An 18,831-nucleotide genomic window follows, 5' to 3' on the forward strand; every position below is an offset into this window, starting at 1 on the left:
ATTCAAAGAGTCCTTTCATTGGCGACGGATGGACGGTGGCAGGTTTATCAATCGCTCTCTCTCTCTCTCTCTCTCTCTGGCAATGAAAAGGTTTCTGTCTTCATTCAAATTCAGCTGCAAAAGAGATTGTACCATAAAAATAAGTGTCTATAAGATTGTGACTACGGAAAAAAAGAAAAAAAATGTTGCAGTAATGTTGTATTTGTTGAAGGTGGCCGCCAATAGACTGCTGTAAAGACTGAATGATGAAAAATAAATATCTAATGTGGTGAGGTGGCTTTGTTGGTTAGTGTAGTTAACAAAACAAATAAAGAACCGAGCTTATGGAAGAAAATACAGCAGTTTAATGACCATCAGACTGTTGTAGAGGTTGTAGCACAATATCAACTATCTAAAAAACGATGTTAAAATAGACGTAGGTAAATAAAAATAAAACAAAACAAAAAAGAAGGATGTAAGTATAGAAGTTTAAGGATTTCTATATTTGTTCAAGTTTCCCTGCGGTAGACTGCTGTAGAGACGTTTTAGATTGTTGTAGAGACTGTGCACAGTAATAAGTGTCAAAGCGTTATGATTATGGGGAGGGGGGATATGTAGGGACCAGTGAAATTTGTAGGCTACTGTATTTTTTTTTTTTTCAGTAGACTAGTATATAGACTTTATACGCTGCTGTAGAGACTGAATGACAAAACTAAGTATGTAATGAGTTATTGTAATGGGTAAAAAGAGGATATGGCAGTGATGGTATCGGTTCAAGTTGGCCATTACAGGTGCCAGCAGCGGAGCGGGATTGCACCATGCCAGTGTAAACAATCATTCAGGTCTCCAGGGAGGCGAGGCGGTGAGGATTATTACTCCTTATTTCTTAACTAATACTTCCTTCAAAGGCCAGGGGAAGGTCAGTATTCCTCCCCTGCTGTCTCATTTAACTGCAACACATGCAGGAGGATTCTATAGATGTGTGATAGAGCCGTGGGTTGACGTCATATATATCTAACTTAGTTATCGGAGGTTTTCCTTCAAAATAATCAGCTGTAGTTATTATCGGGACTCCTTTCCTGGTTACATATTTAGCGTTATTATGTTTCCAGACTTTCATAGACATTGGTATTTATGACAGAAGTAGGAGATACAAGCACATTATGAGGTTAAATGTTAAAATTAGTTTCAGACTGTACTTTCATTTTCAACTTTACCTTTCCTTGTGGCCATCAAACTGAGGGACCCGTTGGGAAACCAGGAATGTGTTTAAGCAAGGCAGAAATCAGTCCCAATAGCGTCCTCAAAATCAACCAAATCATTATTTGTATTAGAAAAAATAAATAACTCAAGGAAATCCCAAAGGTTCATGTTACCACATACAATCTCTGGTAACATAGGAACAATGGGTGGTAAACTTATATAAGTGTACCCGTCTAACAATTTTGGACGAAACTTCATTTTCTGGTAGATTTTGAAGTGTTTTGAATGAATCTAGTAATCGTTTTCAGTGCAAATCAACATTTTTTTATACCTTACCCACCCACACACGTAAACCAGAGATTTGCAACAAAAACAAGCAGAGATTTATCCAAAAACATCAAAATCTACCTGAACAATGTAGTTTCGTCCCCATGCATGACACTGAAAAAAATATGCTTAACTAAACCTAACCAAACCTAACTAAACCTAAACTACCCGAATGATAAATCTGATAAAAAATAATATCTCAAGAACAAACAATTTGTGCTAGTAAAAACATACACCATTGTTATATGTGACCCAAGTACTTCATTAAGAACAATGTTTTTTTTTGCCATGAGACAGGTGCAGTTATATAATAATACCCAATGAGTTTACCATACCAAACCTAACACAATGCTTTAACATATCCAGGAACAGACTTTAACTCCTTTCCTTGTACCCTAAATTAAGTAGGTCAGTTTGTAATGTATTCATAAGATGTTGAAATTAGATTGAAACCTTCCTGAAAACAGTTCACCTTTTACAGATAAGAAGGCCCCTGCTCAACACCTGCCTGTCCAGCTACCTCATCAATAATCAAGACAATAACATGATAATGCTCATTGAAAGCTGAGGCATGCTAAGCTGAAACTAAATGCATGTATAACTTTTTGTCTGACCAGAAAAGAAGATCTGAATGTGACTCCACCAGGCAAAGGCACCCATCCATGACCTTTAAAAGTGTTCATGGGGAAGAAATATTTGTGGATGTGAGACTAAAGCAACATTCCAACAACAAGCGTGCAGTTGAGGTGAGTGGCAATGACCGGGGTGCAGTATAAACAAAGATGGATGGAGACGATTTGGACTTCTTTCTTGTTGCAGTCCCTTTTCACCTAAGTAGCAGAGGATAGGTACAAGATGTTATGTTGAGGAGTCATGGTCTTGCAACCAGTCAGCATCAATGTCTTCCTCAGTCACCCAAATAATGCATACTACCTCCAGCTGTTAGGAAGGCCTCTATCATGCAGTTTGGTGCTGATGATGATCATGACATAAATTATGTAACCTTTTTTCCAAAATACTTATATATGATAGTAATTCTCTTTTGGAACCTGATTTGCTTGGCAGAATTTCAAGAAGTAACTGTCTATCTATGTACATACCAGGTGGGTTATTCCACATAGGGTGACCTAGAGAAAAGTAGTTACTGATTTTCATATCCTAACAGGTCAATGTAAGCGGTGGACGTATACAGTTCCTGCCATGGATCAGATACACACTCATCCTCACTGTAATGGCATTTGTCATACAGTTTCATACGCTTCATGTGGGGTGGCTGTGCACTGCTGTTCTTATGCAACTGGCAACGCTGATGTACAGGATCCATGGAAAAATAGTCTCAGGTGAGTGAAGTCCCTTTCCACCATGGGTCTCTGGGGCTAAGGGCATGATTGATGTGTTTTTGAGTGTGGTGCTTTGTCTGGGCTACCCCATGTGGAATTTTTAGCTTTGTATATGAATAGATAAAGTCACTGGAATGACCATTAACTTTGAAAGGCAAGTTCATATATCTGTAGGCAGCAGCTGTGGGCCACAAACCAAAGTGCTGCTCTGTTGGAATTCATATTTATACCAACCAATCTGGGATCAGGTCCATTCACTGATTAGCTACTCAGATTATTTAAATTGAACTGGTTGCCTAGCATGTCAAGAATCACAGGAGTGATGAAATTTGAAACGTATGGTAGGCATTTATAAGTACAGAAAATGTGTTGTAGTATGATTTTAACTATTCATTTTTTATCATCTTTCCAGAAACACTGCTGGTTGTTGCAGGTCTTGGCATACAGACAACTGCAACATTCTACATGGGAAAACAGCACACACGATTTATTCCATGGGGAAGTGTAGTTGACATCATAATTGCAGAAACTATATCCATGGTGAGTGCAGTCAACTTGTTTTATGGTAGTGAAAAAAAAAAAAAAAAAAAAAAAAAAATCTTACTTTCTTCATGATGACTAATTTCTGACATATTAATATTTATGCTCTATATATCATGAAAACTTAAATGTTCCATTTTTTCTGCTTTAACCATTTTTTTTTCAATCAATATTTAAATAAACACTTTTTGTTTTCAGCAACGTGTGCTATTTTACATGGCTCTCCTTGTGAAAGAAGAGACTGCAGTGCCAAACCAAGAATTAATTCCATTATTTTTAGTAAGTGTCTCTTCTGCATTTTGCCAATCTTAGTTTATGATGTAGATGCTGAAATCTAGGACATTCTGACTGGTGTGTTATTCTAAAGAAATGATGGTGAATGTTATAATGTGAATGACATGTTAGTAATGCAGTGATTTGAAAAATTTATGGATATCATAATTATAACATTTACCAATATTATATTGTATGTCTGTAGAATTTATCATTCACTAGTTGCATTAGCCTACACATTCAGAATGCCGTTGTCAACACTTGATCAAACTCATATTGTTAGCATACTGCCTCTGGGAACTAAACCATTAAGCATTTTCATATATATATATATATATATATATAATTTTCTTTCTTTTTTTTTTTTTGCTTCTCCATTTGTTATAAAATGTGTTCTAATGTACTTGGCCTGTCTAACAACTTATATTATCACAATGTGCAGTATGTAAGTATTAAAAATACCTTGCATTTTATTTTTATTGAAAAATCACTTAGTGCCAGGTATACACATTCCATTTTTTATTTCTGTAGGTCCCATAAGGTACATAAAACTTTCATATCACTTTACCTGGTGATCACAAGAGTTTGTGTTATCATGGCATGAAAATATACATGAGATTAAGAAAAGTGTTTTGCACAAAATTATTGCAGTAGGGGAGTGAGGCAATTTATTGTTATAGTAATGAGTCTGATTGTTCTGAGCTGTTATAGCATATGATATCTCAGTTGTTTTAATGAGATGTTTTTCTCCCACAGAACACCTGGCCTCGTCTGCCATGTCTCCAATACATTTACTCAGCTTGCCAAGATGTCTTGAATCCTAGTCTTAGTCTTAGATGATGGAGTCCTTTGAAAAAATTTTAGATATGTAAACTATAAACTGCAAATAGATGATTGTACATAAAGTACTATCTGATTTGCTCTGGGTTGAGATCTCAATACAATTTCAAGTGTTAATGTGTTGAATTTTAAAACACTAGGTCAACTTCAAAGACAAATTTGCTTACTTGGTTATTAGAAATTATTCTGTACTGTAACATGAAGGTCAGTAATCTGATAATTTCCTTAAAACTACATAATTTGACCATTTATCATTAGGATCTGCCTTGGTCCTGTTGACATTTTCCAAAACAAGAATGTCTTAGTGTACCATCATTATTTGCAAACACTGCCAGTCAATTTTTCTTCCTCACTTAACAGTGCCAGAATATCTTAAACTTTGTGCCCTTTGTTGTATTTTTATCTTTTCTCTCTTTAGCATTAATTAAAGAAATTATTAAAATAATATATATGTACATAATCACCCTGACAGTGGTGCTCTAATTAGCCTGATAATTATTTCTTTCTTTTTCTCTTATACTATAAAATTCTTGAATTTCATCAGCTGATAGACAGCTACACTGAACCATCCAGCATCAAGTGAAACCCAAAGAAAACCTTATCTTCTGATGTTTGGTGGGTTATCAAAGACCAATAATGACATTATCTGTGCAATACTAATAACAAAATAACCATCCATTTTATGAATATGAATCTTAGTCTTCAGGCCTAATAATAATATATGGTAATTCAGTAGCTATTCATTTGTGGCACACTGTGATGCCACACAAGCATAAAAAAATAATAATAATAATAAAAAATAAAAATGCCAGATGACAAATAAATGTTATGCAGTAATAACAACAACATGCAGATAAATAATTCCTTCCCTCAAAATTCAGATGAAGTACTACCTCAGGGTGCTACAGGATGATGTGAAAATGTCAACTCCAAATTTCAAGAAAGTTCATTCTGTTCTTCCACACCTGTATGATCTTTTTACAATGTGCCAGTATTTTGTTACTCTAAATTGTTGTTGTATACATTTTATATAAGTAAATAAATCCACAAGAAATTCAGGTTTTAATTATTCCTGTGTGGGTGATTATATTTACCATTAATAACATCTAATTACTGCTAAAAATTATAAATTTTTGTATTACTGTAGAGAAAAGACAGAGGAATTATATCCCAAATATGAAAATGTTAATGATATGAAATGAAAAACAAATGGTTTGAATAAAGTGGTAACATGGCAACTCACTCATATAATGAACCATAGGCATTGTAGGACAGCACATGTAAGTAACTGTTTCTCAGGATTTTCACCCAGATTGTTGTGATATCTACATTGTATCTAATTTTCTTTGGGAGGTCATGGGATACAAGCCCAACTGCTCTAAGGAGATTCTTTGGAAGGTCATGGGATACAAGCCCTATTGCTCTGTGGAGATATTTGTACACTGCAAGACTGGATCTGCCATCAAGGTGTTTCTCAGAAAAGTAAGGAGCACTGGAAGGTCATATGGGATACACTCAAAGAGATAATCAAGTCACAAGCCTTTTAGAGCTAAAAAACATCACTGAGTGTAATTAAAAGGTAAAGAGCAAGGATTATGTTCCTGAGATGTAAAGCAAAGTAATCCACACTTGCTGGAAAATGTGTCTGAGAGGACTGTGTCATTATATCAGTAAGATGCTGGAGTTCTCTTTCTGCCTTGCCACAAGGAAACTATAGCATCCAAGCAAAAATTTATGTACTATTTTTTGGTAAATTTTAGTGGTCTGATCTACAAAGGAGTACAGATATCACTCCATGGTCTGGAGAAGTAACATTCAAAATTAGTGAGGTAAACAATGGATGTATTTGAAAACCCAGGAACTAAGGCTTTTATGACCCAAAATAGACTTTGAAAACTGAAATAATCAATGATGGTGTGGGCTGCCTTCTCTTATTACAGAGTAGCTTAATTAAAATTTCTAGAGGAGGATGTTGCTATGAATGGTCTAACATATCTAGGGATGATGAAATGACAATTTGAGTTACTTCAGCATAATGGTGTTTTTCACCACAACAGACAGTGGTGAGGAATAGAAGTATGGCTGCAATTGATGAAGTCTAAGATTTGCCACCAAGCATTCCTGCCTTGATGTAATTGAAAATATATAGTCAATAAATGAAGAAGAAAAAAATTTACATAAGACAAATTTTCTTTCCAAACTGAAAGAATCCTTTGCCAATTGGTGGGGAGAATCTTAATGCTGACCATTTATAAAAAGCCTCTGGACTGTTCCAATGGGAATGATAAAAGTTACCAGCAGAAAAGACACTATTATCACATGCTAGGAACTGGTAAATGTCAACATCTAGTTTCTGCCACTGAAGACTTGTAAACATGTTGCACTTGACACAACCCACCTAATATAATTACAGAGGATCTATCAATATAATTATGTAAAAAGACTGTGAACATCGTACCAAACTTCCCATATACTAAGTAATACTATTATACTATCCTCAGCTACTCCTTTATAAATCATGTAAAGAATTCAATATTGGCTCCAATTATATCCTCACAAATTACCTATTTAATCTCCTATCAGTTCTTTATTTTAATCAATTATTTGTTGAAAGCTAAGAAAGCATATGACACATTTTGCACCTGCATGCAGATATGAACAAATTCTGTGCTGAACTAATCATTATTAACAACATTAATACAGAAATACTTTAAATATTTACATGAAAGATATAACTGGTCTGTAATATATACAAAAATTTGTTGCATATTATTCAAACTATTTACCAAAACCTCCACGACATGCAGGGCTGGACTCCATTTGTTGTGGATTCTCAGACCACTGGGTTGGTGTTTTTGCCTGTAATGAGAGAAAAAAAAAAAAAAAAAAAAGTCATCAATAACACACAATACAGAGCTCCATGCCTGAGTGAGTGCTACTCCATCCATTTTGTTACTTATGGGACTTTACTCTTCAGAAGGCTTTCAGAGAGCTTATATTCTGCTACCAGGACATTAATTGATATCCCAAATGTACACACAACACAGATTTTAATTTTATTTCTTATTTATTAATTTGTACTCACCACAATGGAAAGAGCATGAACTCCAGTCTTCAGCTCCTCATCAAGGGTGGTATTAACTAGTCGATGACGCTGCAGAGGTAAAATGCTTTTATGTGATGTATATAAAAAACAATGCATATGTTTACCTACATATTTAGGAGCAAATACATACATTTAAAAATATACAAATATCTTATTTTTCTGATGTAACATACAAGACCTCCAGAGTTTTCCATTGTGAAACCAAACCACTCCTTCATGGGTTTAACTGAGCTATTTCACACTAATTGATGTCTTATGTATTACAAGGATATTTTTGGACCCCACAGGACCATGATACACCAGACTACAGAGTCAGGGTTCCCAGTGCATTGATATTATGCCATTCAAACATATGAAAATGAAATATTCTCTTTGAAATATTCCTAATTTCAAACACTCACGAAGATATACGAGTATTTCTGTGAACAATATTTACCTTAATTAGAGGCAACCCATCAAATGCCTCAGACACTACTAAAATCTTAAAGTGTGTTTCTGATCCTGGTGGAACATTATGCATAAAGGACTCATTTACAATTTCCATGTGGGAGGGCTGCAGCGCTTCATTCAATTTATTCTTTATTATTGATTCCACTGGGCCACCTGAAATAAATAATAATGTGTAAACATGTACATTCCAACACTTATACCATATTTGCCCACTTAAAGAGTTTTCACTTTCACATCCTTTCTCACAAACATCACTGAGCCACTTTTTTCTGATGTCTGTTCTTTTCCCCATAAATAATACTAACTTTCACTAAATCTTTGAACTTCCACTAAATCAATCAGTTTTACTTCCACCAGTTCCAAGATAACATAAGAACATGAGAAAATATGGGATACTGCAAGAAGCCAGTAAACATACTTGTGGCAGTACAGTTTAATTTCTCTTAAGTAATAACTATATTCCAATTATGCTGACTTTACCTCATTTGTGCTTGCATAAATGTGTGTGTTTAATTTAGGTGTGTGTGTGTGTGTGTGTGTGTGTGTGTGTGTGTGTGTGTGTGTGTGTGTGTGTGTGTGTGTGTGTGTGTGTGTGTGTGTGTGTGTGTGTGTGTGTGTGTGTGTGTGTGCATTTATTTACCTAGTTGTGCATTTATGAAATACAGGAAATAGAATATCAAGGTAGAATTACTGATAGGTACTTACATTTTGCCATTGTATGGAGATAACCACAACTTCTAAGAGAATACAGAGCTGGTAAAATCAACTGTTGCACTGGTTCTGAAGAAAAAAACAAACAAATTGATAAATAAGTAGATTAGTATACATGAATTGGGCAATCCTATTGCAACTCCTTCTTTGGACACTTAGATGGTTGGCCCTGAGATGACGCTGACAGACTTACATTATTAGTAGAGTGACCTAAAGCTTATTAGTCAAGGTTTACTCTAATCCTTATCCAGACCATCTCTGACCAGTCCAGTGCTGGAGGTGTCTGCAATATGCACCTACAGAATGTCTTCACATACAGTATCTTAGAGTTACAATTAATTTGTTTATGTTAGAGATTTATTACACCATGAAAAATGTAACAAAAATTGGATGATATTGAAATAACATTACTGTTTCCATCAGAGAGCTAGATTACATAAAGTTTAGATTAGTTAACTTCACCAATTTTGCAGCTAGTCCCTTCACTGTGTAAATCATGATTTAAAGAGACCAAAATATTTTTGACATGTGTTGATGTGTGGTCTGTGTGGTGCCAGGCTAGCTGGACCCATGTCCTGCAGGAGTGAGTTGCCAGTTATGCATTTTCTTTGCAGTGTTACCATGTTTGGTGAGCAAGGATACTCTCTCTCTCTCTCTCTCTCTCTCTCTCTCTCTCTCTCTCTCTCTCTCTCTCTCTCTCTCTCTCTCTCAATATATATATATATATATATATATATATATATATATATATATATATATATATATATATATATATATATATATATATATATATATATATATATATATATCCAGACGATATTTCTCTCTCTCTCTCTCTCTCTCTCTCTCTCTCTCTCTCTCTCTCTCTCTATATATATATATATATATATATATATATATATATATATATATATATATATATATATATATATATATATATATATATATATATATCCAGACGACAGAGAGAGAGAGAGAGAGAGAGAGAGAGAGAGAGAGAGAGAGAGAGAGAGAGAGAGAGAGAGAGAGAGAGAGAGAGAGAGAGAGAGAGAGAGAGAGAGTCCTCGCTCGCCCAACATGGTCTGAGTGGAAGGCAGCGTGATCCGAGGTCTGAGTGGAATATACAGAGCTATAGCAACTCGCACATCCAAGACGCGGGTCCAACCAGCTCGGCACCACACGGGCCACACACTGACACGAATGCCATATTTTTGTCCACTGTCTCGAAATTAGTCGGCTGAAGTTATTTCCACTAAACCCTTAGCATTACCTATACTAACTAAAATATTATGTGTATGAAATAAGCTGAACTATATCACTTACTAAATTCAATCCACTTATACTATACTACAACCACTCAACATACACAGCACACATGGAAGAGTACACAGAGGCCTTACTTCTTACAAATATTGCAGTCATGTCAGTCAGTGTTGCATATTATTATGCCTCTTGCATCCTCCTGATCTTTCCGTCGTGACTCTGTGACTTGAAGTAAACAAACACAACACGGCGCTCAGCTGACTGCCCACGTGCCTAATGTCATTCTTACCTGCAGGTTATGTAAATATTTCAAAAAATGTTACAAAAAGTGAATAAATTTAAACAAAAAATAAAATGAGTTAAAATTAAATAAATATGAAACAATTATGTTAGTGCACCAGGATGGAACATTTTCATATTACAGAACTGTAATACTAAAAGTTTCACTTATGTTATATAAACACTTGTGTTAGTGCAGCAGGATGGAACATTTTCATATTACAGAACTGTAGTACTAAAAAGTTCACTTAAGTTAAATAATGTATTTTATCATTAACCCAGCTGTGACCTCATTGAACGTTTCCCTTTAGTGTGTCTCACAACACAAGGAAGCATTCACAGCCTGCTCTCTAAAGACAACTCTCTTCCTTCACACAAAACAACATGCACCTAATTACACACACACACACACACACACACAACACACACACATCCTTTACTCAAAATTCTAATATGGCGACTTCTACACCAGTCTCGGAGTTCCCATCTGGAACTCCTTGCCTGCTTCTATATTTCCTCCTTCCTATGACTTGAAATCTTTTAAAAGGGAGGTTTCAAGACACTTATCCTTCAATTTTCAATGATTCTTTTGACATCTCTTTTGGGACTGGCACTTCGGTGGGATTTCCCCCCGCCCCCTTTTTTTCTTTTGTTTCCCATGGCCAGTGACAAAAAAAAAAAAAAATAAATAAATAAATAAAATAAATAAATAAATAAATAAAATAAAATAAAAATTCTGGTATCGATCCTAAGTGTCTTGACACCAACCCCCCCCTCAACTTTTTCTTCATTGACTTATGCAACATTCTCAGTCTTAGATCTTATTTTCAATCTGTATTGAAAACTCATCTTTTCCTCACTGAAACACAGCGTTCTGAGGCAACTGACAGTAGCCCCTTTTCTGTTCCCTCCTACTTTATCTATCCTCATTTTCAATCCAAAGCTAGATGTTGCGTCTAAGTGCGCAATGACAACCTGCTCTCGTGCCCACGTTCTTGAATATTCTGAGTTTTCCACCATCTAGCTACAACCACAGAGTCACTCTCAAACTAAATATACATGTGCTATATACCTCTCACCTAACTCCTCTGACTATAAGAAATTCTCTGACTACTTAACTTCCAAAGTGGAGCACATCCTGACGCTCTTCCCTTCATTCTTGGAGACCTCAATAATTATCACCAGCTTTGGCTTTTCTCTCCCTTCACTGACTATCCTGGTGAACTAACCTTTAACTTTGCTATCTTCCATGACCTACAGTAACTGACAACATCCTACTCATATTCCTGATCATCTTGGAGATATGCCCAACATTCTTGACCTTTTACTAACCTCTAATCCTTCTGCTTATGCTGTTACCCTACCCTCTCTCTTGGGCTCCTCCAATCACAATCTCATATCTGTATCTTGTCCTATTGCTCCAATCCCTCCTCAGGATCATCCAAAGCAGAGGTGCCTCTGATGTTCTGTGTCTGCTAATTAGGAGGACCTGAGGAGGTATTATGCTGATTTTCCTTGGAATGACTACTGTTTCCATGTCAGAGACCTGTTTCTGTGTGCTGAACGCATAATAGAGGTGACAGTGTCTGGCATGAAGGTCTACATTCTTCACTCTTTCTCTCGACCTAAAACTTCCAAACCTTGGTTTAACAGCCTTTTATCATGCTATATATGATAGAGAGGTGGCCCACAAAAGGTACTTGAACTTTCCATCACCTGAATCTCATGAGCTTTATATTTCTGCCCAGAATTATGCCAAGTCTGTTCTCCAACTAACCAAAAACTCCTTCATTAATAGAAAGTGTCAAAATCTTTCAAGATTTAACTCTCTTTGTGTCTTCTGGCACCTAGCCAAAAACATTTTCAATAACTTTGGTTCTTCATCTTTCCCTCCTTTATTTCAACCTGATGGCAGCATTGCTATCTCATCTATTTCTAAAGCTGAACTCTTCACTCAAACCTTTGCTAAAAATTCTACCTTGGAGAATTCAGGAGTTGTTTCTCCTCCACCCTCTGACTACTTCATGCTACCCATTAACATCCTTCACATTGATGTTTTCCATGCCATCACTGGCCTAAGCCTTTAGAAGGCTTATGGACCTGATGGGGTCTCTCCTATTGTTCTATGAAACTGTGGCTCCATGCTTGCACCTGGTCTAGTTAAACTCTTTCAGCTCTGTCTGTCAACATCTACCTTTTCTTCATGCTGGAAGTTTGCCTATATTCAACCTGTTTCTAAAAAGGGTGACCATTCTAGTCCCTCAAACTATAATCCTATTGCTTTAATCTCCTATCTTTCTAAAGTTTTTGAATCTATCCTCAACAGGAAGATTCTTAAACATCTATCACTTCACAACCTTCTATCTGATTGCCAGTATGGGTTCTGTCAAGGCCACTGTACTGGTGATCTGGCCTTCCTTACTAAGTCTTGGTCATCCACTTTTAGAGAGTTTGGTGGCATATCAAAAGCTTTTGATAGAGTCTAGCACAAAGCTTTGATTTCCAAACTACCCTCCTATGGCTTCTATCCTTTCCTCTGTAACTTCATTTTAAGTTTCCTTTCTGACCATTGTATTGCTGCTGTGGTAGACAGTCACTGTTTTCCTAAATCTATTGAGTGGTACTCCTCAGAATTCTACCCTGTCACCCACTCTTTTCCTATCATTCAATGATCTTCTAAACCAAACTTCTTGTTCTATCCACTCCTACGGTGATGATACCACCCTGCACTTTTCCACGTCTTTTCGTAAGAAGTAAACAGTTTATGCAGAGAAGCTACAGAACGCCTGACTTTGGATATCTCTAAATTTTCTGACTGCAGCAGAGCAAACTTAGTATTGTTTAATGCCTCAAAACTCGATTCCTCCATCTATCAAATTGACACAACCTTCTGAATAACTATCCCCTCTTCTTCAATGACATTCAACTGTTCCTCTTTTCTATACTGAACATCCTTGGTCTGTCCTTTATTTATAATCTACTCGTAAACTGGAAACTTCACACCTCTAGCTAAAACAGCTTCTATGATGTTAAGTGTTCCAGTCAGTTTTCTCACTCCCTAGCTGCTAACTCTGTATAGGGGCCTTATCCATCCATGTATGGAGTATGCTTCACATGTTTGGCAGAGGGGAGGTTCCACTCATACCACTATTTTGGACAGGGTGGTATCAAAAGCTTTTCGTCTTACCAACTCCTCTAACTGACTCTCTTCAACCTCTTTCTCATCACTGTAGTGTTGCATCTCTTGCTATCTTCTACCACTATTTTCACACTAACTGCCTACCTCCCCTCCTCCTGTGGCCTTGCTTCACAAGACTTTCTCCCTTCTCACATCCCTATTCTATCCACCTCTCTAATGCAAGAGTTAACCAGTATTCTCAATCATTCATCCCTTTCTCTGGTAAACTCTGGAACTCCTTGCCTGCTGCTGTATTTCCTCCTTCCTATGAATTGGACTCTTTCAAGAGGGAGGTCTCAAGAAACTTATCTTCCATTTTTATACCATTCTATCTGACAACTGTAGGGGAACTGGGTCTTTTTTGTTCATAATTTTTGTCATCCTTGGCCTTGGCCTAAATATAATAAAAGTATTATATTTAGAACCTCCACAATGCTTGGATGGTGAAAGAGAACTCATAAAAATTTATTATGATGAAATACCTAAGAGTGAGAAGATTATACCAAATCTATACAAAAAAATTGTGAAATCAAAAAAATAATCAATCAATCAGGTTTTATTGCACAATACAATCTTTTGCACAATTTTCAAAAAATAGTACTGGCAATATATGGCAATAGCTTTTTGTAAAAAATACACAAGTTCAGGAGCAGTTAAAATATACATTGATATTTATAACCAACAGCACAGTCTTTCTCATATTTCTTACATAATTACTGAAGGCATATAAAATCTTAATAGATAAAATTTTCTTTGTCAGTCTCACCACACTGATATCAATACTTGGTAATGTTGAGAAGAAATCGTACAGAACATTATTGCTTAGATATGTCTGAAAGAACTCAATTTGTGTATTGAGTAACAATAAATGTAGTTTTAAAGCTAGTTTCAATTTTTAGGCCTTTAAGTAAAAAATAATATACATATAATACTTCAAGGCAAAATATAAAAAATGCAAGAGATACCTTCAATAAAAAAATCTACCTAGTAATAGAATATAAAATATTTACACTACGTCATATATTGCAGCCGGCTGTCAGTCATTAGGATACAAAAATCACAGTACCTACACAAAAGCTGCCGTAGTGGCGTATCCAAGCTGTGGGTGACTTCTTACGTAAATATATAGAAAAATAGCAACCGTTAGACAACATTCTCTCTTGCAACAAAAACTACAAAATGATAGTACCTAAAAATACATACAAAATACATAGTATAACAATACAAGTAGATCCTACATAACTGACAAACCAGCTCCAGTTAATGTGGCACCGAGACTGGATTCATAGATCAAGACAAAGTAGCTCATTGGTAAAAATCCTCAACAATCACCATAAAACTGGAGATACTGGAACACCTTCAATACAACATTGGAAGCTCAAGTGTGTGGACATTCAGTATTATGTTGAATGTCAGCTTTAATACTGAAATAGGGATTGGCTTCACTTCAGTATCTTGCTAATTATTTATATAACAATATGTATGTAGAACTCATTAAATTTAGGATAAAAGTATGTAAAAAATACTATCTCCATTTGGAAGAGCAGCTGAGCAAATATATTACAGAAAGATTTAAGTATGATACACTGATCTATAACAACTGCATTTGATTTCACGATAGAGACGTTGTGTGTGTGAGCATCTTGAGTATGACCAAAACATTCTGAGGAGCTGATGAGGAGGCTGCTCTGTATCCATCTCTCACACTTGGCATACTTCTGCGTAGTGACTTGTAAGGCAGATTTCTGTATGTGTTATGCATTGTAACTTACATGAATCTTTTTAATGAGAACTGAAAACAGTCGACAACATGCTCATTAATAACAATAAGCACATGTACGTATTTCATATAATTTTTTCAACTTTTTTTGTTTGTTGCAATAATTCCTATTTACATTTCTTTAGTAAACACTTTCAACTATGTTCAAATAAAAAGCTGATGGTAAATTATAAGGTAAAATCTTTTATATGCTGCTGATATTTTCATTATGCTAACACACAAAAATGTATGTACTGGGTATTTGGAATTACGTAATCTTACTGATTCTTACATTATGCAATCTTTTTGTTCTTTTTTCAAATTCAAGACAAGAGTGTTTGCCTACAAAGCTTTTTTCATGTTTGATTATCTTTTGATTTCTGAGGTATGATTACTTTGCTGTATGTATGATGTGATTTCCAGTCTACCTGGAACATTTTCCAGAGTTCCACTCCAAAACAAACTGATGTGCATACAAACACAAAACATTTATCATTGGATGTAACAATTTTTATAAATGACAATCTTCCACAATTACTTTATTTGGTCATAAACAACATGATGCTAGACTAGGTAAGTTTCTAAATATTGAAGTAAAGGCATTTCCAACCTATCATACAGAGATTATTCCTTGGTTCTCTAGACGAGGTAGTTTTCCCGTTGCTGCACAAGAGGGAGTGGTTGCATGGGTGAGAGGTCATCATCGGAAGAACTTGGTTGCTTGGTCAACATAGTAAGAGCTCGAACTGCAAGCAAACACCAGATGCATCTTAATATTTATTGAGCACCCATAAGAATATTCTATTTATTATACTTAATGAAAACTAGTACTGTGGACTGCATATATGTCAAATTGTACTAAAAGAATATTAATATTTATATACATAAATTCAAACCATTTATTGTCTGTCTTATCATACCATGTCCAAAAGTCTCATCATTTTCCCCAAACACTCATTTTGTTTACTTTGTAAATGTTTTATTCCTGATGTACAAGTCAAGACTTGTGAAATTCTTTTCTAGCAGCCCTACACGAGCAGTGTGCCTGGCTTCCTTAGCCATCCTATACTCCAACTGGCAAGTGACCACTGATACTGCTACTTCCTACAGAACACAGTAATAGGTACATGGGCTCAAGAATAGCCTCCCTCTGCCAAATACAAAACTGTGACTGGCAGATAAGTCAAATAGTGTAGATTTCACTTTTGTCAATGCTATCATTATTGTTCATATTCAAGATGTGCATATAAGTGAAACATGGTATAGCATATGGTAAACAGGAAGAAATGGATATATGGGTATTAAACATCACAGGAAACTATAAATAGGGAACAAGAGACGTATGCAACAAATAGAACTTTTAGGCTATAAGAGCATTCCATTAACTTTCTTACTTGACAACATCAATCAGGTAGTTTGGATTAATGACTGGTACACAAAAAAAGTACCAAATTGGTATTAATATAGCAAATAAAGGACAAAAGATTAATGAAAATAAGGGGATGTAACAAAGCATTAGCTTGGGCTCTGACCCAAGCAAGCTGCATTGGCAACTGAACCCACCTGATGCTACATGGTCAGCTACAGGTGAGGCTCCACTGTGGTGTGTGCTGAAAAGGGGGGAAAACAAAACACATTCAACATGCAACTACTAACTGGCATACTTTCAAACTCAAAGCTACCATGCAAGTGAGACTGGCTGGGGTACATCTTATCTCTAGTTCTGAGAAAGGCATCACTTTATATCATTACATTCTTACTTGATTAATTTCAAAATAATCAAAAGCTCTTGCAGACAAGTGTCACAGCACATTAGAATTGACATAAAAGTATTTGAGATGTGTTCTGTTGTATATTTCAGATCAATAGAATAAAATAAAAATAAGAAAATGCTTGATTAAGTACTGATCAAGTATAAAGTATAAATCATCTAAAAGTCACTGATGGTAAACATACAATGACAAGTGAATCAGCTTCCTGTCAATGGTTATGATAAGTCTAACATTTTGAAGAAGGATACACCTTAATCTACTGTTTCTACTGTACTGTTTTGAGTGCTACCTTCTGCTGGTTTGCTAAGGCAGTGGTATTGTTACTGAATTATGATTTAATCAGCTAGTTGCATAGACACTAACCACTCATTTTGTTAAAAGTTCAGAGCAAATGGCACTTCAATACACTAGATACAGAATAAAAAGGAGAGTGATTTTCATCTAATCAATATATATCATTCACTACTGCAATTAAACCTTGAACAAACTTTCTTATGGTCATTAAGTCATGAAAAACCAAAATGTGTGGATAATTACTATACATGATACTTGGTGTGTATCATCATTGGCAAATATGGGTTACTCTTATGTGTTTTCATAAAGAAGCATGTGTAGTTAAAATTAAATGTGATAAAAGCATAGGCAGCCACTGGTACTTGCAAGAGGATTTGATTATATGAGTTGAACTTACTAACAGATCCTATTTCGGATGCAGTGAAAAATAGAATAGTGCATTAAATAATGGAAGTACATCAACTGAAACACACTGAAACAACAGTCTTCACTTGGTACCTTTGGAGTGAAAGGGCACAAAACAAATAAATCATGCATATAGTGTGTGTGTGTGTATATATATATATATATATATATATATATATATATATATATATATATATATATATATATATATATATATATATATATATATATATATATATATATTTATTTATTTATTTATTTGCTTGACATGTTGAAAAGAATAGACAACATGCTTCAGCCACAATGCAAAAAAATATGTGAATTCTGTAAGCAGTATAATGAAGTACAGTGGATATATCACATTACATGCCAAGCAAATAATAAATAATAATTATATTTTATGTCTTAAAATTCATTCAACTGAACTTTTTGAGACTGTTAATGCTGTCAAAAGCATGACGAGAGCTGATATATGCAACATAAGAACAGAAACTATCTAATATGGAACATAAACTTTTAACAATTAGTTACAACTGAATCAAAAACATGCAAACACATTTTCACAAAGATTAATTAAAATAATAAAAGAAACTGTGGAAGATAAAACATTCCAGTCCAGACATGGTGATCAGGGTTTATCAGGTTTAATGAATTCAGTTATAATGATCAAGCAATCTTCATGGCTTAATGTGATGATTTCCTATCAGAGAAAAGAAAATTCTAGTGTTTATTTTATGATATTTTAATGAATTTCCTGGTAAACACTTATAAAATCAGAAATACACCACAGTTGAGGTTTCAGAAGCACTCATCCTGATACTGCCAGTCTACACAATTTCACACGGCTTTCATGTCAGGTACTTTATAACCTTTCACAGCTCTCTCTCTCCTATTTTAATTTCAATATGCCCACTCAAAATTGCTCAAACTGATGATTTTACCAAGATGGTCTAAAAATGAGGTATAGAAAATTATAAACTGCCACTGGTGGAAAACTTACCTTCACAGTATTTGTAAATGAAAACTTAAGTGGATTATCCCTTGTGCACAAAATAATGTATTTGAATTTTCTATTTTAAAATGATTTTTTTTCTTTCATGTTATATTCATAT

General features: G+C 35.1%; 3 protein-coding genes across 13 annotated transcripts in view; 1 reads left to right on the forward strand and 2 right to left on the reverse strand.

Moving 5' to 3' along the window:
- Positions 1-701: 701 nt before the first annotated feature.
- LOC135090219 (phosphatidylinositol N-acetylglucosaminyltransferase subunit H-like) lies at positions 702-5,556 on the forward strand. 2 transcript variants are annotated; one of them, XM_063986721.1, is made up of 6 exons: positions 702-841; positions 1,991-2,255; positions 2,675-2,849; positions 3,262-3,389; positions 3,588-3,668; positions 4,419-5,556. In XM_063986721.1, the coding sequence occupies exons 2-6, from the start codon at positions 2,103-2,105 to the stop codon at positions 4,500-4,502; spliced, it is 621 nt and encodes a 206-aa protein (XP_063842791.1). In that variant the 5' UTR covers positions 702-841; positions 1,991-2,102; the 3' UTR covers positions 4,503-5,556. The 2 variants fall into 2 exon arrangements, with proteins under 2 accessions (XP_063842791.1, XP_063842801.1); XM_063986731.1 differs by having other exon boundaries at positions 775-898.
- Positions 4,126-10,302, reverse strand: LOC135090226 (bolA-like protein DDB_G0274169). Its single transcript, XM_063986742.1, has 5 exons — positions 10,170-10,302; positions 8,764-8,838; positions 8,045-8,211; positions 7,588-7,656; positions 4,126-7,361 (listed from the first exon to the last, which is right to left on the reverse strand). The coding sequence occupies exons 1-5, from the start codon at positions 10,189-10,191 to the stop codon at positions 7,281-7,283; spliced, it is 414 nt and encodes a 137-aa protein (XP_063842812.1). The 5' UTR covers positions 10,192-10,302; the 3' UTR covers positions 4,126-7,280.
- Positions 10,303-14,030: 3,728 nt separating this feature from the next.
- The window catches only part of LOC135090250 (uncharacterized), a 135,278-nt gene continuing 130,477 nt past the window's right edge, over positions 14,031-18,831 (reverse strand). For 8 of the 10 annotated variants that reach the window (XM_063986903.1, XM_063986849.1, XM_063986928.1 and 5 more), the window contains one exon: positions 14,031-15,994. In XM_063986903.1, the coding sequence (XP_063842973.1) occupies positions 15,888-15,994 (107 nt within the window). In that variant the 3' untranslated portion in view covers positions 14,031-15,887. Of the gene's footprint in view, positions 15,995-16,811; positions 16,859-18,831 lie in introns of all 10 variants that reach the window. The other 2 variants (XM_063986858.1, XM_063986893.1) reach the window with 1 other exon arrangement.

Source organism: Scylla paramamosain, chromosome 3, assembly GCF_035594125.1.
Source record: "Scylla paramamosain isolate STU-SP2022 chromosome 3, ASM3559412v1, whole genome shotgun sequence".
Taxonomy (NCBI): Eukaryota; Metazoa; Arthropoda; class Malacostraca; order Decapoda; family Portunidae; genus Scylla; species Scylla paramamosain.

What these genes read in the sequence shown, in the direction of transcription:
- LOC135090219 (XM_063986721.1), top strand. Translation starts at nt 2,103, where the DNA reads ATGTATAACTTTTTGTCTGACCAGAAAAGAAGATCTGAATGTGACTCC. An exon ending in TTGCAGAAACTATATCCATG is followed by an intron (nt 3,390 to 3,587) that starts GTGAGTGCAGTC and finishes TTTTGTTTTCAG; the next exon opens with CAACGTGTGCTATTTTACAT. An exon ending in AATTAATTCCATTATTTTTA is followed by an intron (nt 3,669 to 4,418) that starts GTAAGTGTCTCT and finishes TTTCTCCCACAG; the next exon opens with AACACCTGGCCTCGTCTGCC.
- LOC135090226 (XM_063986742.1), bottom strand. Translation starts at nt 10,191, where the DNA reads ATGACTGCAATATTTGTAAGAA. An exon ending in GACTGCAATATTTGTAAGAA is followed by an intron (nt 8,839 to 10,169) that starts GTAAGGCCTCTG and finishes TTTTTTCTTCAG; the next exon opens with AACCAGTGCAACAGTTGATT. An exon ending in TTCATGCTCTTTCCATTGTG is followed by an intron (nt 7,362 to 7,587) that starts GTGAGTACAAAT and finishes CTCTCATTACAG; the next exon opens with GCAAAAACACCAACCCAGTG.